Here is a 21,116-nt window from a genome sequence, read left to right on the forward strand (position 1 = left end):
GCGAAGGAGTCCTGGGTGGGCATTAGGAGAGGAGGGTTGTCTATCGCTCCTCTTGACCCACTGTGTGAATCTGCACCAAGTTCTTCCCATCGGTAGACCTCACTTCCTTAATGTAAAACCAGGGGGATGGAGAGGAAGACCCTGAAGACGTTTCTGTGGCAGAACTTTGCAAGACGTCTCCTTTCCAAAGAAAATTAGCCCTTCCAGGGCTTCTGGAAAACCTTTAAGACCCAAAGGAATGCCCCGCTAGTAGTGGAATTTCGGATAGTCGTGGGAGGGGGCTCAGGGGTTCTTGCTGAGACAAAAGGCCCTGAGCCCTGGTCCATGCCTCTCTCCTCCACCTTGTTTTTCTGGCTGAGATGAGGGTAGGGGGCTGGAGCCACTCCCCCTCTCAGAGATGCTCTTAGATTGCTGCAGACTGTTTTCTGGCTGGGGAGGAGCTGGCCCCGGCCAATTCTAGAGTCTCAGGAATCTCCGGATGGGTGAAGTCACTCTGGGTGGGGAGACAGTTCAGTTAAGCACAGCTTTGGGAGTCAGATCAGCCTGTGCTCAAGTCCTGGCTCTGCTGCGGGTCCCTGGACAAGTCAAGTAGCCTGTCCAAGCTGCAGGTTCCTCCTGTGCAAAGTGTGCAGAGTATGACTTTACAGGGTTGCCCTGAGAATTAAGCCACATAATGCAAAGAAAGCTCAGCATAGTATCTGGCCCCTGGTAGACGCTCATTACTGCCCTCACTATGGGGATGAAAATGAAGGAAAAGGACTGGCCTGGGGTCACAGAGCTGGACTCTCCAGTGAGTCAGAGCAGCCTCTTCCCAACCCCACTGGAAACACGGAGCCCTGGTGTCCACTTAGCACTCTCTCCAGCTCTCCCCAGCCTTACTGTGATCTCTCCCCTCTGCTCCCGTCTGCCCCAGCCGCAAGGCCTCGGGTCTACCGTGGAGTGAGGGGATCCCTAGGCCCAGGGAAGGGAGGCGCGCTTAGGGGTGGGGGCACAAACGGGCATCTCGGTGGCACTTGTCCCCTCTCTACCCTGGGAAAGGGCAGAAAGCGGCAGCCAAGTCAGGGCTGTGCACGGGAGAGAGAGTGACCGCGGCGGGGGCGCGGAGAACCCCGCCGGGCTCCCGCTCGGTGAGAGGGCGGGAGCCGTGGGTCCGCGAAGCCCCTTCCTCCCCGGCAGAGGACCTAATAGGCGGCGGGGGCGGGAGTGGGGGCGCCCTCCGGTCCTCACCCCGCCCCTGCACCTCTCCCCGCAGCGGGGGCGCCCCGCCCCCCGGGCGCCCGACGTGGACGCGGCCGCCGCCACCGCCGCCGCGCGGGAGTCGCTGTCCGCGGAGCCGACATGCAGGCGGCTCGGGGCGGCGCAGGGCGGCCGGGGCGGCCGGGCCGGCCGGGCCGGGGGCCGGAGCGCGAGCGCGAGCGGCCGCCGGGCGCCGGAGCCGCGTCCCCCTGCGCCGCCCCGGGCCTGCCGGCCGGAGGAGCCACCATGCACCCTGGGTCGCCGAGCGCCTGGCCGCCCCGCGCCCGCGCCGCGCTCCGCCTGTGGCTGGGCTGCGTCTGCTTCGCGCTGGTGCAGGCGGGTAAGGGGGCCCGGGGCGGGGGGCCGGTGCCGGGGCAGGCTCCTCTCGAGCCCAGCTACCTGGGAGTCCCCTGGTCCTTTCTCTGCCCCCTAGGGACTCCTGTCTCGGCCCAAACACTGCTCCCCTAACCCAGCCCCCAGCGTCTTCCCTACCTCCTTGACCCCCAGACCTGTCCTTCAGTTTCCAAATCTCCCGTCACCTCAGCCCTGGGTTTCCTAGGGTCTTGTGGTCCCCAGTCCCCTAATCCCATTCCCCTAACCCCAGGTCTTTGCCTCAGCTTCCCTAGCTCCCTTCTTTGACCCAGGGAGCAGCTGAGGACACCAGGTCCCCCATCTGGGCCTCTCTCCGTGTCCCCAGGACCTCTCAAAGCCCTGCAAGCCAACTCTGCAGGGGCAGATGGGGTCCCGCTGTACAGGAGCACGTGTGAAGGGGATGGGGGCTGGCACCTGAGGGCGCAGGGCGTGGGGTGGGCCCCGGCACCCCTGATCTGGTGCAGTGTCTGGCCTGCCCCATGGGGCCGGCCCGTCCTTGCCCAGCCTCTCCTGCCACTCTGTCTTTGTCCCTCCTGGCTGCCGCTGCCCGGCTCATCTCTCCCTCCGTGGCTCGGGGAGCGCTCTCTCGCAGCTGTCTTTCTCAGATGCCCCACTTCTCTGTCCTCTGGTTCTGTGTCTGCCACCACCTGTCTGTGTCCTGTCTCTCCACCTCCCCCTCCGTGTCTGGCTCTGTCTCCCTCAGGTCCCAGGCCCAGCCCCCTGGGTCTCAAGTTCACTCTCTGTGGGGTGAGGGGTGCTGCTCAGGCCCAGCTCTGCCCCGTGCCGCACCTGCCCCTTGGAAGATACTGAGCCTTATGTGACTGCACTGCCCCTCTCCTGGACGGTTTTCCTCACTGACCCCCCACTATCCCTATCACTCTCACCCCCACTTCCCTCCTGTCTCTTCTGGAGTGATTCCTCATTCATCCTCTTCCCCTACCTGTTCTCTCCTCTCCACTCGCCATGGAGGGGCCCTGCTCTGAGTGACCCCATCTTCCCTTGCCACCTCCCCACCTGCATCTTGGGGCTGGAAGAGCATGGATAAGAGGCTCACACAGACTCTTCCCCAGGCTTTATTCTGCCTGGGCCATCACAGCTCTGAGGATACTTCTGTTCTCCTCACTCCCAGTCCAGGGCTCACCCCAGCCTGACACTTCTCGATCTCTGGGTCTTTCTCCTTCGTTCAAGGTCACTCATTGGACAGGACAGTATTGTCAAAAGAGCACTGGACTGGGGAGTCCTTTTGTCTGCTTTTCATCAGCTAACCTTCAGTTTCTGTCCACCTATGTCCCCTACATAACTCTCTCCACAACTCTAACCACCCATCCCTTAGATAGGGCCCCGGCCCAGGCCCATCACTTTGAGCCTTGGACCCCTCATGGGGCCGGCCTGTGGCCAGCAGGGGCTTCCATCCCAATCATGAGGAGCCTGGGGCCTCTTGGGCTTGGTTCTTCAACCCACTGAAGAGCTGAGAGCCATGTCACTGGACCCCACTTGAGGCCTTAGTTTCTTCCTTCCCCTCCTGCATGGCCTTCCCCAGGTTTCCCCTTCTTACTTATGAGACAGTGGGTCTGGGCCTCACAATAGGGGATGCTCAGGCTTAGGTGCCTCCCTGTTCCCCAGACAGTCCCTCAGCCCCAGTGAACGTCACCGTCAGGCACCTCAAGGCCAACTCTGCAGTGGTGAGCTGGGATGTTCTGGAGGATGAGGTTGTCATCGGATTTGCCATCTCCCAGCAGGTAATGCTCCACTGTCCTTAGGAGGGAAGGACACATCAAGACAGTAGTGGCGGATGGGGGTAGGAGTGTGGCGGTGGTGGTGATGGAGAAATAGAAAGGAAATAGGAACTTAGGGCAAGGGAGATGAACAGCAATTTGGACATATGTCTGAAAATTGGGGCCCCATTCAGACATATGTCTGAAAATTCTCTAGAAGAGAATCAGTCAGTGAGGGAGGGTTTGGGAACTTTCAAGTGGAACACAGAAATTAAGGTTTTGATCTCAGAGACATCTGCATTTAGGACCTAGCTCCAGTGCTTACTAGATGTGTGGCCTTGGGCAACTTCCCCAACCTCTCTGAACCTGTTTCCTTCCCTGTAAAATGGAGATATTGATAGCGGAGGTGATGGAATGATGAAGATTGTGTATGTAAAGGCTTTGTCACCACTGGGAGGTGGGCAGGAGCAGGGCTGGTCACCGAGTGTTGACAGCAGTGACCGGCGCTTGTCTGCAGAAGAAGGATGTGCGGATGCTGCGCTTCATCCAGGAGGTGAACACCACCACCCGCTCGTGTGCCCTCTGGGACCTGGAGGAGGATACGGAGTACATAGTCCACGTGCAGGCCATCTCCATTCAGGGCCAGAGCCCAGCCAGCGAGCCTGTGCTCTTCAAGACCCCGCGTGAGGCTGAGAAGATGGCCTCCAAGAACAAAGGCAGGCCCGGGTCACTGTTAAGAGGAATGGGGTGGGGTGAGGGGTGGTCAGGACCAGACCAGTGGGTGGCTTGAGGAAAGCTCTGTCTCCTCCCCCTTATCCCCTGCTGGCAAGTAAAGCAGTACCTGAGAGAGGGTTCACGCTAGTCCCTGACAAGACGCTGAGCATATAAACTCCCTTTAGACTTGGTCCTATCACTGCCACCCCAAGTAGCCATCAGTGCATTCTAGAATGTATGTTAGATGTGTGGGCACCTGTAGAAATCAGCACTGTTGTCTTGGGCTTGGCCCTAGAGGAGTGGCTGAGGGAGGAAAGGAGCGCTGGATCTAGTGTCTCTCTCCCTGCAGATGAGGTAACCATGAAAGAGATGGGGAGGAACCAACAGCTGCGGACAGGCGAGGTGCTGATCATCGTCGTGGTCCTGTTCATGTGGGCAGGTGAGTCTGGCCTCCGAGACCTTCTTCTTCCCTCAGACTCTGGGAAATGGAGGACTCTGACCAGCCCCTTCTCTCATGAAAAAAAGGGTAAGGGGTTTGGACATCTCTAAGGTGAAAAGTCTCCAAGTCCTGCCAACGACAGTTCTGGGAAACAGATCTGACCCCTTCTCTACCTCACTCTTCACCAAAAAACCAGCATATTGTTAGCTGCCTTATAGGATTAGATGAGTACTTGCCTTCGCCCTCCCTCAGAAGAGGTTCAGCTTCTTGGGGCTGGACACTTCCACAGGCCTTTTACCTCTGGTCATGGCCACAGCCTTTTTTTCCTCTTCTGGGGTGCTGTGCCTCCAGGGGTCCAGGCCTGGGAAGCTCAGGGGAAGTCACTGCCTGGCCTGGGGACATTCTCCTAACCTACTCACCCTTCTAGACCCAGCCACCATGGCTGTGAGACAGCCACCGTGAAAACTCCCTCAATCCATCCATTAGAATGGTCCTCCTGCTTCCACACCCCTACCGCATACTGTTCACTCCTCTCTTTAGCCCTTCTTTAACCCTCTCTTTAGCCCTTGTGTTAGTTCGTTCGGCTCATGTCTCTCCTTTACCTGTGGTCTGTGAGCTCCCTGAGAATGAAGACCAAGTTTTTTTTGTTTGTTTTGTTTTTTGAGACCCAGGTTGGAGTGCAGTGGTGCAATCATAGCTCACTGCAGCCTTGACCTCCTGGGCTCAAGTGATCCTCATGCCTTAGCCTCCTGAGTAGCTGAGACTACAGACATGTGCCACCATGCCTGGCTAATTTTTTATTTTTTGTAGAGATAGGGTCTTGCTATGTTGCCCAGGCTGGTAAAGGCCAAGTTTCATTCATCTTTGTACTCAATTCAACCAGCATTTACTGAACAATCACTCCAGCCCAAACAGTAGTGCTACAATCATGACTAAGAAGACCCCTCTGCTTGCAAAGAACTATCTGGGCAAAGCCAGGCCCAAACTTTTCTTTTTTCTTTTCGTTTACTCTTCTTTTTTCTTTTTCATTTTCTTGGGCTGAACTTAACTATAATCCAGTGTGATGAGTGCTATGATAGTACCATGTAGGAGAGCAGAGGAAAGGGAATAACTGTGGGTTAGAAATCAGGAAAAACACAGAGAGGAGATAACATGGGAATTGAGCTTTGAAGGATAAATAGGAGTTCACCAGGCAGCCAAAAGAGGAATAGTGTTCAGGGCATGGTGTGTTCAAGAAACAAAGTAAGCTCAGTCTGGTTCAGGGCAGCTGCAATCCAAGAGAGAAGGTAGAACGTGGGGGAGTAAAGGATGGCGAGGCTGCAGACTGGAGTCTTTTGAGGGATTTGAATACCATGCTAAAGCTTTATTACCATGGTGGTTGAGAAAGGCAGGCTGTATTGTAGAAGCATTTGGAAAAAAAATGCTCCTTAGGCACACAGAAAAACAGGCACTTGGAAAAATGAGGGAAAAACAAAGGGTTGTACAAAAGAGGAGGTTTGCTTATGGTGCGTTATTAGATTTGGCACAGACAGTATTTATATAATCATAACAATATAAACATAGCGAATTAACCCAAAATTGTGATGTAATTTTGTTAGGATAATAGGGAGGGAAGTAGAGGAAGTTGTTATGCTTTATCTACCATGTTTGGAAGTCAACAGACTTCTAAAATAGATCAAGAAATAACATTCTAAATATAGAGGTAAAATTGGGAAAACACCTAGAAGGACTGGAGTTGGCTGCCTTAACACTGTCTGACTTTTAAAAAACATTCTGTTCATGTATTATTAGTTTGATAAAACTAAACATTTAACAGACTGCAGGCCCTGGAGTTCATGTCCTAGTTCCACCACTGTGTGACCTTGAGTTAAGTTAGTGAAACTCTCTCTGCATCAGTGTCCTCACTTGTACCCTGGGAATGATAATAATAGGTATCCTCACAGAGTTGTGAGGATTAAGTGAGATAGAATATGTCAGTGCACAGCACAGGGCCTGGCACGAGCTCAACAAATGCTATTATTGTTTCTATTTTCCCCTCAAGGAAAACAGGAGCTGTCAGAGGTTTTTTTGTTTGTTTTTCTTTGAGACAGAGTCTCTCTCTGTTGCCCAGGCTGGAGTGCAGTGGCCTGATCTCAGCTCACTGCAACCTCTGCCTCCCAGGTTCAAGCTATTCTCCTGCCTCAGCCTCCTGAGTAGCTGGGATTATAGGCACCTGCCACCACGCCCAGCTAATTTTTGTATTTTTAGTAGACAGAGTTTCACCATGTTGGCCAGGCTGGTCTCTATTTCCTGACCTCGTGATCCACCCACGTTGGCCTCCCAAAGTGCTGGGATTGCCGGGCATGGTGGCTCATGCCTGTAATCCCAGCACTTTGGGAGGCCAATGTGGGCGGATCACCTGAGGTCGGGAGTTCGAGACCAGCCTGACCAACATGGAGAAACCCCGTCTCTACTAAAAATACAAAATTAGCCGGACGTGGTGGCGCATACCTGTAATCCCAGCTACTCGGGAGGCTGAGGCAGGAGAATCACTTGAACCTGGGAGGCAGAGGTTGCAGTGAACCGAGATCGCGCCATTGCACTCCAGCCTGGGCAACAAGAGCGAAACTCCATCTCAAAACAAAAAAAAAACAAAACCAAAGTGCTGGAATTAACAGGCGTGAGCCACCGCGCCTGGCCGCTGTCAGAGGTTTAAAGGAAAGGAGAGGAGGAGGTATATGATCAGACGCATATTGTAGGAAGATCAGCCTAGCAGCAGTGAAAGGGGTGGTTGGTGAGGGCACAGGTGAAAACAGGAGCCAGAGGGCAGAGGGAGGGTGCTGCAGTAGTACAGGTGAGGTACAATCTGGAGAGACCATTGGCAAGCACTAGTGGGAAAGAAGCAGGGGAGGCAGGAACCCAGGCCCTGGCCTCTGACTGCTCACTTGTCCCCCCTCAGGTGTCATCGCCCTCTTCTGCCGCCAGTATGACATCATCAAGGACAATGAACCCAATAACAACAAGGAAAAAACCAAGAGTGCATCAGAAACCAGCACACCAGAGCACCAGGGCGGGGGGCTTCTCCGCAGCAAGGTGAGGGCAAGACCTGGGCCTGGGTGGGCCACCCTGTGCCTCATGCTCTGGTAATCCCTGGACTGCAGAGGGGGTCAGCTCGGGGACTGGCATGGCGACAGCTGGGCAGAGCCAGACTTGGCTGCTGCCTGTGTGACACAGGGACACTGCAAGTTGATTTTGGATCCTCTCCTTTTGCAGGGTGCCAGGGGCCAGTGGTGATTTGAAGAAAAAAAAAAAAAAAGCAGTGAGTGGGGAGGGCAGAATTCTTGGTTGGCGCGGGACAATAGGAGTGGGGTGTCTGGCCCATTCCTGCTCCTGCTGTGCCTTGTGACCTTGGGCAGGTGCTTTACCGCTGTACCTTCATTTCCTCTTCTGTAAAACAGATATGAAAACCTTTTCAGTGCTTGCCCTCAGCAGCTAAGAAGACAGTAGAGAATGTGAGAGGATCTCATGGTTCTGATGATGATTATCCAACAAACATCTGGCCCTCTCTACATCTCTTCCCTCCATCTCCTTGTACCCTCTGGCTTACTGTCCTCTCTCTGGCGCACTTTCCTGAAGCCTCTTATTAACCCCCATCTCCAGAAGCACCTCAACAATGTCAGTGGCTGAGGCTGCACTCAGACGGATGACTGCTGGGGGTAGACTGGGTGCCAGGGGCCATGGGCCCAGGACCCAGTCTTGGCCATTCAGTTGAGTGAGGCTGAAGGCTGGGTTTGAAAAGGCAAAAAGACAAGACATCCAGGCAGGGCTTCTCTTTTCTTTCCACAAGGGACAAGAGCTTGGCTTATTTAGGCTACAGCCCTGCTGCTGCTCCCTTCCTTCTTCTGTCCTGTTTCCAGCCTTGCAAGAAGGCTATTCACAATTAGGCCTGGCTGCTTCTCTCATTTTTTTCCTCCCAGTTTCCAAACAAGCCCTCAGTGAACATCATTGAAGCGTGACTGCCTGTCTGCAGGGAGAAGGATTCCATTTTTCTTCTCAGCTGGTCCCCAGGCCCACGGGCACAGGGAGAGGGACAACTGCAGCAGTGGGGAGGAGGCACAGCTAGCTGCACAGTTCTCTCTTCTCCTTGTCCTAGTCAGATGAAGGAGGCTGAACTACAAACCCAAATTCTGCAAAAAAATAAAAATAAGCCACAAAACTAAAAGGCCTGGCCCCATTCTGGAAAAGGCAAAGCTGCATGAGACACAGCCTTCTGCCTCCTCGCCTCTCCTGGACTGGCTTCCTCTTTGAGAAAACGCACAAAGCCCTGGGAGATGACAAGCACAAGGACTGACTCAAGCTGTGTCTTTCAGACCAAGGAACATCAGAGAAGCTGTGGGGCTGCCTGCCAGGCAGGATCATGGCTGCCATCAAGCCTTTTCTGGATCCAGCCATCAAGGACATGTTTGTGGTGTGATGCACACTTTTGCAAGCGTGTAAGATGTTACCTGGTTTGTCTCTTTTGGAAAACAAAAATCAGAAGGCTGCATTCTAGAGGGCAGAGAAATTCCCCCGAAGACTGAGCTGGTTGCCTGCATCCTCTATCTTCTTTGACCCTTATGACTGAAAGATCATCAGTTTGGAAGGTACTGGTCCAATTTATTTAGGAAGTATCTCTTGGAGTTTCAGAAATGCTAGCTTGGACAACTGAAAAGTCACATCACAGCTGGCATTCTGGGGGCTACCAAAACACCCCTTCTGGAGTAGAAGCTGCTGGAAGGCAGGCCTGAGCCATTCACCACGGACAGGAAGAGCAGCTCTGGCTATCACCACTGGCCTCTGGGGTCTTCATATCTTGCCATCTCATCCAGGGTTCCATGAAAGTTACCCAGGGTCCTCATGTCCTTCCTTAGAGCCTGAGTGGTGTGAGGTGACAGGTCTCTCTCTCCACTGCCCCTTTCTGGTTTAAAAAAATGGTGCTTGATGAGGGAAGGTAGACTGTTCCCTAGGACTGACGAGTTACGGCTGCCAGATGCCTGCATGGGAAGAGGTGGACATCTGCATCTTCCATTGGTGGCCAAGGATGGGTGTGGGAGAACCACACCTAGTGCAAGCCTGGTACTCAGTAAATATTTGTTGAAATGAATGATAAGAGCATTGGTCCCCAAGCCAGAGAGCCAGAAGCCATCACCCAATGACCGCCCCTTCCTTCCGGTCTACAAGAGCTCTCAAGGCTGGGTCTGCCACCACTCTGCTTTGCCCAAGTGTGGCAGCACTGGGGAGGAGAGACAGGATAAAGGGCAGATGTCAGCAATACTAAGGGCTTTCTCATGGGAGGGCATGAGGCTCCACTCATTGTCTTGTGACTTCCATCCCTGCTGAATGGGGCTGCAAGGCCAAGGCTCCTTAGGGGAGAGGTCCTCACCTCTGATCCACTTAGAGCAATAACCACTTTTTAAATGTAAAATAAAAAGACAAATGAAAAGGCACATCCTTGTCTTCTGGTAAATGCCCAAATGTTGCCCTCTTTTTCTGGCAATTGGCAGCAAGTCAGGATGTGTGGAGGAGGGAGTCAGTTTCTCTCCATTTTGGCCTGCAGCTTCTTAGGGACATGCCTGCCAGCCAAGCTGGAGTTGGAAGGGAAATCTCAAACAGATGGGGGTGCACGTGTAGGAGAAGAAAATAGCTGCTCCATCATCCTATTACTGAGGCTCCCCCAAACCAAGCTTGGGCTGCCTCACTAGATAGGTATGCAGGCTGGTACTTAGTTTTTAAAACAAAGGGTTTTCCCCTCTGGATGGGGCTGGGTGCTTTTCCTGGCCAAAGGAATGCAATTCTTGTTTCTCCCCAGGGTAAGGAAGGAAGTGAAGGGGAACAGCAAAAGCTGCTTTCTGCAGCTCAGTATTCACAGCGTGCTGTTCTAGGCTGTTAAAGGAACACCATTATGATCCCAACAGTAGGCTGAAAGAGTAATGATGACATTAGCCAAGGAGCAAAAACCAGTAAATGGGGTACCTCGAACATTCCTGTCCAGAGCCAGGAAGAAGCTTGGAGAGAAAATGTCCGGTGAGCAGGGCTTAGAGTTGACTGTTGTAAGTTTTGAAAGCAGAGGGAAAGAAGGTTTAGAGGCTGCACAGCAAAGTAGGAAACTGAGTTGCACACCGACTCTAAGCCAAACCTCAGAGAGGTACTTCCTAGGCCCTCTGTACCCATCTAGTGCCAAATGATGGAAAAGCCCCCAAATCAGCACTAGGTATAGTATAGTCAGTGGGGCTCAGGGAGCTCTGCTAATGGGGGTTTCCTGTCTTCAACTTAATCTGTGCCTGTGGTACATCATAAAGGGTATGAGAGAAAAGGAGGTAACACTCTTGGCTTAGATAAAACTCCATTCCCTTTAATTACCTCCCTAAACTCCCAATTGTATAACAATTGAGCCTTCCCTGAATCCACTGTAGTTGCAAAGTTGAACCCTACACAGCTAGACTTGGGATGTGATCCTTTCACCACCATCACATAGATCCATGGACATTTTCTCACAACTGTGGAAAGGCACAGGCAGGTCTTTGAGACCAAGAGACCTCACTTGGAGACTACCGCAGGCCTGTGGGAGAAATGTTGTTTTGAGAGACAGGAGACCCTGCCTTGTAATCACCTAACACCTCAGGCAAGTTAATTCTCTGAGGTTAGGTCGTGGTGTCCTTATCTGCCAAAAACAGAATTTAGAAGATTCCCAGACTCTACCTACTTCCTACAATAGGAGCCAAGGTGCATCCTCCTAGGAGCATGAGGGAAACCTCAGGGTCTGAGGGAAGGAAGACAGACTGGTGAGTGTTTCTATGAGGCAAGAGTCCTCTTCTCCTCCTACTCTTGTCCCCTAGTTTTTCAGAATGGGCCTTCTCAAGAATGCATTTTTAAGAGTTTTGGTTCAACCCTTTACAAAAATGTGCAAAATCTCACCAACCCATTAACATGAGCTTTAGATTTCTGACTCTCTTTAAACCTATTTGATGGTTACTGGAATGTGCATTTAAGTAGCCTCCAAGAACAAATTGCTTCTATAAATGGGACACCCTGCTCACCCTCCTCCCTTGCCCAGCTCCATCAAGCTCCATCCATACAAAATATTACCAAACCTTCAAATGTGACTTGAAGTTAAGTTGAAGGAAAACTTTGTATACAAATAGTTCCTAACCAGGTGCAGTGGCTCACGCCTATAACCCCAACACTTTGGGAGGCCAAGGTGGGGCAGATCACTTGAGGCCAGGAGTTCAAGACCAGCCTGGCCAACATGGTGAAACCCTGTCTCTACTAAAAATACAAAAATTAACTAGGTGTGTTGGCGCACACCTGTAATCCCAGCTACTCAGGAGGCTGAGACATGAAAATCACTTGAACCCAGGAGGTGGAGGTTGCAGTGAGCCAAGATCGCGCCATTGCACTCCAGCCTGGGCAAGAGAGTGAGACGCTGTCTCAAAACAAATAGTTCCTTAGTGATATATTTCAGGACTATCACTTAGACTGCTTTAAAGGTTATCCAAAATATTATATTCCACCCCCTTTCAATGGGTGCTGGGAAGGGCCAGATTTTCCGTCTATGGCATGTCCCAGTTGTCACAGGGGGAGGACAGGTGGGGAGGAAGGACAAGGCAGGAGCCTATTCATTTAGGAATTCCACCACTGACCAGCTGATACTTCCTGTGACAAGTGGAATTTTTTTTTTTTTTTTCCCTGACAGGTGCTCTGGCATACAAAGCAAGCATACACTAAAATCAGCTTAGGAATAATTGTTTTCTCTTAGAAAAGCAGAACATTACTAAGAGAAGCAGGGAACTCCACTTTCTAGCTTTAGGTGGTTGGGTTTTTTCTTCCTATAAAAGCTCAAAATAGGCTAATTAGAGAATGACCCCCTTCCTCTTGGAGAAGGTCCATTTCTCCTTTTCCTCTTCACTTTTCCGTAATGTAAAATGGACAAAAGATCCTATCTACACCTGATAGGAACAAAACAGATATGCATAGGTTAAGGAGAGTACCTCAGATTGAGACAAGAATGTCAAGTTGCTGAGTACTTAGCAAACTTATATTAAGTCTTTTGCATGGACTCAATATTATATTTTGTCTAGAATTTATAGACAAAACTTATAGCACAGCAGGCCAGATAGCATGGCTAAACATGTTGCTACTTGTTTTCTCAGCATGAACTCAGATTTTTAAAGCACTGGCTAATATAGGTGACAAGTTATTATTGCCTTCCCTTTTTTCCTTGCTTCTGGGGGTAAGTCTAAGAAGCTTTGGTTCACAAAAGGGATCTAAGGAACACTGTGTCTCCCACATCTACCCACGCTTATCCAACCTTCACCCAGTTTTTAGAAGCCGCAGTTTCTGGAGAAACTGGGTTATGAACAACCATCAATTCTGTACCACTGATTCTGGTTTCTTACATCCCCTTCAAAGAGAGAATGCTCTGGGATAGCATGGCTTCTTCCATAATCAATGCTAGCTCTGGAGAAGCAGAGATAGGGAGGCCAATCACACAGCCATGGGAAGGAATAAAAGGCAATGCCTGCCTGATCACGGCTGAGCCATCTTCCCCCTCTGCAAAAACTGAGGCATAATGATATTTCAGGCTCTCCCTATGTCAGGCTCCTGACATGCACCATATGTAGCTGCAAATCCCAATCAATTTCAACATTTCTTAACTGCTAGAACACCTTTCTCAACACTGTAATTTACCTTCAAAAGAATAGGGAGCAAGCACCCTCGCCTTTCCAGTACCACATTCTACTAACTGCCGCCCCCCTCCCCACCCCACTAACCTACCTACGCAAAGGAAGAAGGCAAATAACCCTCCATCGAAGCCTATGACAGACCGCCACAGTACATAAGTCACTGACAAAAGAACTTTTATTTCTTTTTAATGACATTAAACACAACTGCTACAAGGGAAAAAACATGATAAAGAGGAGGCACCAAACTTCAGTTTCATAATTGAAACTGACAACGCCAGTAAATCAGGGCCTGCATTAGAAACTACAGGTTATTTCAGGCTCCTTACTTGTAAGTAAACAATGTAAACAGCATATTTTTACTCTGCTTTGTCAAGACCCCCATGGTGGGAATGTCGTCATGGATGAAGAAAGCAGTTAAATGCACATAACACTTGCTTAAAAAATAATACAGCAAGAATTCCAACTGCAATATTAGACTTAGAGGCCAACACCAAATATAAGAGATATGCAGCTTTGAAAAGAGATGAAAACTCCAGATTCTACCCACTACCATCTTTAAGGCGAACATGCCAGATAATGAGTTTTCTTTGGCTTTGTTTTTTCTTCTTAAAGAATACCATGTTAACCACTAGAGAACAGCTCTCTCCTCCCCCAGTCCAACAGATTTAATTAAGCTGCTAAAGCTTTGGAAAAACAGAATTATTTGAGCTAAGAGGAAATGTGATTGTCACATTTTCTAGTTAACCTGTCACTCATTTGATTTGGCAAAGGCAGTGCTCCTATTACACATTCAGTCTTAAAACCCCATGTACCAGGAGGGCATGAGTCTTAGATTTTTGCCTAGGCAAAATCCTGTCCCTTCACTCCTTGGGTTTTCTGTAGGGAACTAGACTACAGTTCCCTACTGTAGCTGCAATGCTAGCTATTCCAACTACATTTAATTTTAACTATGCTATGGTCCCAAAGGTGGATGTTTGGCATGTCTCACTCCATCAACCTAATTTAGGGCAGCCTGGAGAAGTGACCGATGTAGTAAATGCCAAGTAGGCTAACTAAAGTAATAGATTTCAACTACTGCCTTTGAATAGAACTTCTCCTTTGCATTTTGACCCCAGAATTTAAACCAAATGTTCAAGGAAAAGCAAATCCTTGACTGGATAAAAACAGTAAACACTTAGGGACATTCACCCAAATTTATTGTTGGCTTAAATGACCAAGCTTTCCCCACGTCCGTTTCTAAAGTGGGGTAGGATGTTTAGAATGCATTACTCACACAGAAAGATGGGATTGATGAAATCACAAAACTAAACACAGGCTATAGCAACTATGAACAGCCTTCACAGAGAATGAACAATAGCACAAATGCCAGACTGCAACACTTCCTAAAATGATGTCTATAGCTATCTGTAAAGAGAGAATAACCAGCCGGGTGCAGTGGCTCATGCCTGTAATCCCAGCACTTTAGGAGGCCGAGGTGGGCAGATCACCTGAGGTCAGGAGTTCAAGACCAGCCTGACCAACATGGAGAAATCCTGTCTCTACTAAAAAATACGAAATTAGCCAGGCATGGTGGCACATGCCTGTAATCACAGCTACTCGGGAGGCTAAGACAGGAGAATCCCTTGAACCCAGGAGGCGGAGGTTGTGGTGAGCGGAGATACGCCATTGCACTCCAGCCTGGGCAACAACAGCGAAACTCCGTCTCAAAAAAAAAAAAGAGAGAATAACCAACTCCTAAGACATCCATTAAGACAGACGCACAGTCTGTCAACTTTGGTTAGAATACCAAACCTTAAGATCAGGTAATGCTTTTGTGCATAGGCTGTCACAACTATATTACATCCACGTTAGCATCCATGTGAAACTAGGTATCAGGGGCTTGACCAAATGAGATGGTAACATCCAGGGCCTAAAGACACCTCTTGTTAACTAATATGGAGAAAAAAGAGTGCCTTTCCACACTCTCCCAGAGAATGGAGGCTCCCTAACTAACACTCAAATTTGGGGTTCAGCAAATGAAACTAAATATCAACTGACACCACAATAGCACTAGCCTGCCCTAGAGTCAAGACTCTGGGTGGGCAGCTCTTCAATAAAGACAGCAAGGAGGCCATCCTGAAGAGGCATATCCACGTCTAACAGGTTACAAGAATACTGCCACTAGAATCCTAAAGAGCAGAGTGGTAACTGGGGGGTAAAAAGAAAAAGGAAAATCCTTGAAGAAAGGCAAAGGAGACAACCAGTCTCAAGACCACAAGGTATTATAAGTCTTCTGTCAAAGTAAGATGTATAAGATTTGTAAACACTATTGTGCAAAATAAGTTCAATAAGGAATGAAAAAATCCCCCCCCCCCACAAAAAAAAAATCAAGGCAGCTAGTACATACAGAAGGGAGAGGAGAGGATTTACTATTTTAATTTGTCCTTTCAATAGGATTCTTCTCCTGCTCCATCCTACTTATAATGTCCTGGATTGCCAACTTTAAAATACTGACAGGTATTCAGAGGATTCAAATAAAAAAGTAAGAGGGGTTGTTAAAAGTAACTTATATCCATTCACAAGTTATCTAACACTGGCTCACAGCCTGGTAAAGAATCTCTTCCTTATGGAAGATTGAACAATGATTTCTTTGAGGTACCAGAAAGTAGACTTTGCCTCTGCAGAGAGGTGGGTCTTTTGCTTGAACCTGGGTGTTCTGGCTTAATGCTGGCTTTCAGGAGGCAGCTACCTTCAATTTAAATTAAAAAAACAAAAAAAACTATACCAACCGAACGCTTGCTTAAACACAGACACACACACACAAAATCAGGAGAGACTTCATACAAAAAAATTCAAGTCGGCAATGGGCATTTCCAAAAGGTGACCAGTTTTTTAAATAAAAATCTTGTGAAAAATAAAATCCAAAATCGGCAAAAGCACAAAACAGCAAAAGAACATGAAATGCTGCTCCAAGCAGGACCCTGGATAGGGACCTTCACTGCTGATGGGATGACACAAATTAACTGTACGAGAAGTCTGGGAGACGCTGGAACCGATGGTGGCTTCGCATGTTCCTGTCAACCCACTGAGTCAGACTGTATCTTTGCAGATGTTTCTGTCGGCGGGCGTAGTTTCTATCAAGAGAGAGGGAGAGTACAAACAGGAAGGCTATTTCAACTAGAATGGCTATCTGTACACAAAAAAAGGCCAGCACAACAATTTTAAGAAGATCTTTACTTTTGGAAATCAGATATTAATTTTATATTTCAATTCTCGCAATTTTAGAAATTTTATACTATTTCATTTATATGAACACCACACCGTTAAGTGCTATTTCTTTCCAACTCCCAAAGCCACCTAATTCCCATAGGGATTATGGTGATATGTGCCATATACACAATATTCTAAGGAAAACTAATGTAGAATAATGTTTAAGTAGGGGAGAAAAAAAAAAACCATTTTATTCCTCCAGAAGAATTTAGGATAGGATCTATATTTTATTGTTTGCATCACACCTGTACCTCCAAAAGGACCTCATTGTCTGACACAGCTCAAGGTTGCTCAGGACACAGCAGTTAAAATTAGAATAAATTCCCAGAAAGGTAAGTCATCATGTGAGTTTAGAGACTGAAAAATTAACAGCACAGACTCAAAGTAAAATTTCTTAAAAGTCTCATTTAGTTATGTGCTGGGCTGCAGTTCTGAGCAAGACGCTCTGAGATAATCTGATCCCATTTTCGACTCTGAAAGTGCTCCTAATAATCTAGGAAGCTTTCTGAAGATACGCATTCTAAAATTTAAAAAAAGAAAAAGAAAAAACAAATACAGATATGGATTCTTGGCCTCTCCCTCCTCCCAGACTTAATGACTTAGAATACCTGGAATCAGGATACAAACATCTGTATTTTTAGATATCTCCACAGGTAATTATGAGTAGTCGCCAGGGTTGAAAATAACTGTAACAGTACCTGACATTTATCTATCCCTATATGCAAGTACTTGCTGAATTCTTTAAATACCTCTCCTCACTTAATACTGTGACAATCCTACTAGTATTTTCATTAAGTCCTTGTATAGGTAAGGAAATTGATTGAGCCTCAGGTTAATAATTTACCCAAGGTCATACAGTAGAGTAAGCAGAACTGGATTTGAATTCACATCTGACTCCAGAATTTATCTATTAACAATTACACTACACTGCCTTTCCTTCTGAGAAATGCTATGATTTTGACAACTACAGAGGGAATATGACTGTAAAGGCCCTGAAGCAAGAGGAAGAGTATTAGGAGATGAGGTCGGTGAGCATAGGCCAAAGCATATAGGCCTTTGTAGGGGATTACGAGAATGGAAAGATGTGAGATGGGAAGCCACTGGGAAATATTGAGCAAATGTGATTTATGCTTTAAAAGAATCTCTTTCTTTGGCTGCTGAGTTGTGAACAGTGCACTGGCAAGGGCAGAAGCAGGGAGGGCATTTAGGAGACTTGCAACAATCCAGGTCAAATGATGAGAAATAGTTAGGCTTTGGATATACAGCTGACCCTCCATATCCATGGGTTCTACATCCATGGATTTAACCAACCATGGGTCAAAAATATTCAAAGAAGAAAAATGGATGGTTCCATCTGTATCGAACATGTATAGACATTTTTCCTTGTCATTATTTCCTAAACAATACAGTATAACAACTATTTGCATAGCATTTATACTATTAGTTATCATAAGTAATCTAGAGATGATTTAAAGTATATGGAAGGATGTGCACAGGTTATGCAAACACTATGGCATTTTATATAAGGAACGTGAGCATCTGTGGATTTTGGTATCCAGAGAGGGTCCTGGAACTAATCCCTCATGAATACCAAGGACAACTGTATATGCAGAACCTGTGGGATTTGCTGATAGACTGAATATGGGGTGAGAGAGAAAAAAGTAAAAGATGATTCCAAGGTTTTTGAGTATCTGAATCAAAGTAACTGAATAAATTTGTACAGCCACATTGCATCAAGAATCCAGAAAACTGTAATACTAAATTTGAGTCTTAAAAAAAAAAATTCCAGAAGATTTCAGAATTAGGAAGGTCCTTTGACACCAAGTTGCAAAGCTAGTATTAGAACTCAGGTTTCCTGAATTTCAGTCCAGTTTTTGTTTTGTCTGTTTGTTTTTTGAGACAGGGTCTCGCCCTGTTGCCCAGGCTGGAGTGCAGTGGCACAATCATTGCTCATCACAGCCTCAAGCTCCTGGGCTTCAAGCAATCCTTTTCTCTCAGGCACTCTCAGGGACTACAGACACACACCACCATGCCCAGTTAAGTTTTTGTATTTTTTGTAGCGACGGGGTCTCACATTGGCCAGGCTGGTCTCGAACTCCTGGGCTCAAGCAATCCTCCTGCCTTGGCCTCTCAAAGTGCTGGAATTACAGGTGTGAGCTACTGTGCTCAGCCTCAGTCCAGTTCTTATTCCATTATACTGCATCACTTTTTCCCCCTGCCTCTTGAATTAAACAATTCCAACCCCTACTCCCCACTACATTCCTCCTGCAGCCAAATTTCACGCGCCCCCCCACCGCCTTTTCTTTTTTTTTTTTAGACGGAGTCTTGCTCTGCCGCCCAGGCTTGAGTACAGTGGCACCATCTTGGCTCACTGCAACCTTCGCCACCAGATTCAAGCAACTGTCCTGCCTCAGCCTCCTGAGGCTGGGACTACAGATGCTTGCCACCACACCCAGCTAATTTTTGTATTTTTGGTAGATATGGGGTTTCACCATGTTAGCCAGGATGGTCTCAAACTCCTGACCTCAAGTGACCCACCCACCTTGGCCACCCAAAGTGCTGGGATTACAGGTGTGAGCCACCGCGCCCAGCCATTCTACCCTTTTCCATCTTCTTCTAATCACCCACTCACCGCGTGGTGAGGTCCGAAGGATGCTGCCATTTTGAGTGCTGCATATGATGAACTTGATCCATCAAGGCACAAAGCTCCCCTGAGACACCTGTGATACAGAGGGATCAGTGGTTAGGAACAGCTGAGTGAACTATGTCAGCCAACGTCAAAGTATGTGTTTTCAGGGAAAGAGAAAACAGGCACTGTTCTCAACAATATATACTTATGATTATCACAAGCAGTGAGCACAGAAACTATAAACCAGAATGGGGAGATTACTCTTGGAGGGTGAAGGTGAAGCAATAATAGCAGCCACCATTCATTCATTCAACACTTAGCTCCTACAATATACAGGGAACTTTACTTGTCCCTAGGAATATGGCAGTGAAAGAAATACAGACTGCTATAGAGACTGGGGGGGTGGGGGTTAGGGAAAGCCCCCTCCAGGGGGAGTAACTATAGCAGGGATCTAAAGGATGTATAAAATTAGTGAGGTAAAGAGGGGTAGGAGGTTGGATGCCAAAAGATAACAGTTAATACAAAGCCCCAGAGACAAAAGACAGCAAATACATTCAAGAAACAAGAGGAGTTTAGAACAGATGGAGGTGGGCGCTCTTTGCTAACAAGAAAAATTGCTAGATGCAATTTCTCAAACACCTGGGATCCTAGCAATGTACTAGACACTTTACATATTATCTTACTTAATTCTAAAAAAAACTTACATGGAGATAGATGTTATTAATATCATTTCAAAGATGGGAAACTATGGGAGGTGAACTTGCCTGAAATACTTTTTTTTTTCTTGAGACAGAGTCTTGCTCTGTCGTCCAGGCTAGAGTGCAATGGCATGATTTCGGTTCACTGCAACCTCTGCCTCCTGGGTTCAAGCGATTCCCCTGCCTCAGCCTCCTGGGTAGCTGGGACTACAGGCGCCTACCACCATGCCAGGCTAATTTTTATATTTTTAGTAGAGATGGGGTTTCATCATGTTGGCAAGGCTGGACTCCAATTCCTGACCTCAAATGATCCTCCCAAAGTGCTAGGATTACAGGTGTGAGCCACCATGCATGGCCCTGAAATTCTTGATGACCCAGGATTCAACTAGCTCCTGTGACTCCATGTCCTTGCCACTATGCAATAATGCTAATTTTGCACTCAACGATTGAGACTTAGGCTAAAACTCAATAGAAGCAGAAATAAAACACTAGTTAGGAAATAATTTCCCTAGACCAGTGGTTCGCAAATTTTAACATACATTATAATCAACTGGAGGTATTGTAAAACAGATTGCTGGGCCTAGCCTCCAGACTTTCTGATTATACATAATCAGAAAACTACAGATCTGGGTAGGGCCTGAGAATTTGCATTTCAAGCAAATTCCCAAGTGATGCTAATGCTGGTGGTCTAAGAAACACTTTTTTTTTTTTTTGGGGGGGTAGTGGGGTGGGAGATGGAGTCTCACTCTGTCACCCAGGCTGGAGTGCAGTGGTGTGATCTCGGCTCACTGCAACCTCCTCCTCTCGGGTTCAAGTGATTCTCCTGCCTCAGCCTCCTAAGTAGCTGGGATTACAGGCACCTGCCACCATGCCTGGCTAATTTTTGTATTTTTAGTAGAGACAGGGTTTCACCATGTTGGCCAGGCTGTTCTTGAACTCCTGACCTCAAGTGATCCACCCGCCTTGCTCTCTCAAAGTGCTGGGATTACAGGCATGAGTTACTATGCCCAGCTGAGAAGCACACTTTGAAAATCAAAGCCCTAGACAGTGGAGACTTTTCAGCTCGTTTACATGTTTTTCATTACCTTATCTACTGTGCTTTCGGGAATCAAAAGCAGTCTCAGTAGGCTACAGACTCATATTTTCAAGTTCTAGTAAAAGTAATGTAACTTTTAGGATAAATGTAATTTATTTGAAGCCTCAAAAAGTAGAGCTTTGTAGAAAAAGTATACTGTATACTTTGGAGTTAGGCAGAGTTGAGTTAAAATTCCAATCCATCAATTAGCTCTGTGACCCTGGGCAAATTATTTCACTTCTTCAGGGCTCACTACTCATCTATGAAAAGCAGATAATACAATTTAG

The 21,116-nt window shown here is 47.8% G+C and overlaps 2 protein-coding genes across 16 annotated transcripts in view; one reads left to right on the top strand and one right to left on the bottom strand.

The window, feature by feature from the left end:
- Positions 1 to 1,315: 1,315 nt before the first annotated feature.
- Positions 1,316 to 9,941, top strand: FNDC5 (fibronectin type III domain containing 5). 5 transcript variants are annotated; one of them, XM_008964980.6, is made up of 6 exons: positions 1,316 to 1,576; positions 3,232 to 3,347; positions 3,841 to 4,039; positions 4,387 to 4,476; positions 7,415 to 7,548; positions 7,729 to 9,941. In XM_008964980.6, the coding sequence occupies exons 1-6, from the start codon at positions 1,339 to 1,341 to the stop codon at positions 7,747 to 7,749; spliced, it is 798 nt and encodes a 265-aa protein (XP_008963228.5). In that variant the 5' UTR covers positions 1,316 to 1,338; the 3' UTR covers positions 7,750 to 9,941. The 5 variants fall into 5 exon arrangements, with proteins under 5 accessions (XP_008963228.5, XP_008963229.5, XP_008963227.5 ...); XM_008964981.5 differs by having other exon boundaries at positions 7,914 to 9,941; XM_008964979.5 differs by having other exon boundaries at positions 8,433 to 9,941.
- Positions 9,942 to 13,335: 3,394 nt separating this feature from the next.
- The window catches only part of S100PBP (S100P binding protein), a 41,401-nt gene continuing 33,620 nt past the window's right edge, over positions 13,336 to 21,116 (bottom strand). For 8 of the 11 annotated variants that reach the window (XM_003812533.5, XM_008964977.6, XM_063593151.1 and 5 more), the window contains exons 6-7: positions 19,060 to 19,147; positions 13,336 to 16,291 (exon numbers count right to left, since the gene is read on the bottom strand). In XM_003812533.5, coding sequence (XP_003812581.1) covers positions 16,177 to 16,291; positions 19,060 to 19,147 — 203 coding nt within the window. In that variant the 3' untranslated portion in view covers positions 13,336 to 16,176. Of the gene's footprint in view, positions 16,292 to 19,059; positions 19,148 to 21,116 lie in introns of those variants that run through there. The other 3 variants (XR_010108836.1, XR_010108835.1, XM_063593135.1) reach the window with 2 other exon arrangements.

Source organism: Pan paniscus, chromosome 1 (assembly GCF_029289425.2).
Source record: "Pan paniscus chromosome 1, NHGRI_mPanPan1-v2.0_pri, whole genome shotgun sequence".
Classification (NCBI taxonomy): domain Eukaryota; kingdom Metazoa; phylum Chordata; class Mammalia; order Primates; family Hominidae; genus Pan; species Pan paniscus.

What these genes read in the sequence shown, in the direction of transcription:
- FNDC5 (XM_014344499.5), top strand. Translation starts at nt 1,339, where the DNA reads ATGCAGGCGGCTCGGGGCGGCGCAGGGCGGCCGGGGCGGCCGGGCCGG. An exon ending in CTTCGCGCTGGTGCAGGCGG is followed by an intron (nt 1,577 to 3,231) that starts GTAAGGGGGCCC and finishes CCTGTTCCCCAG; the next exon opens with ACAGTCCCTCAGCCCCAGTG. An exon ending in GATTTGCCATCTCCCAGCAG is followed by an intron (nt 3,348 to 3,840) that starts GTAATGCTCCAC and finishes GCTTGTCTGCAG; the next exon opens with AAGAAGGATGTGCGGATGCT.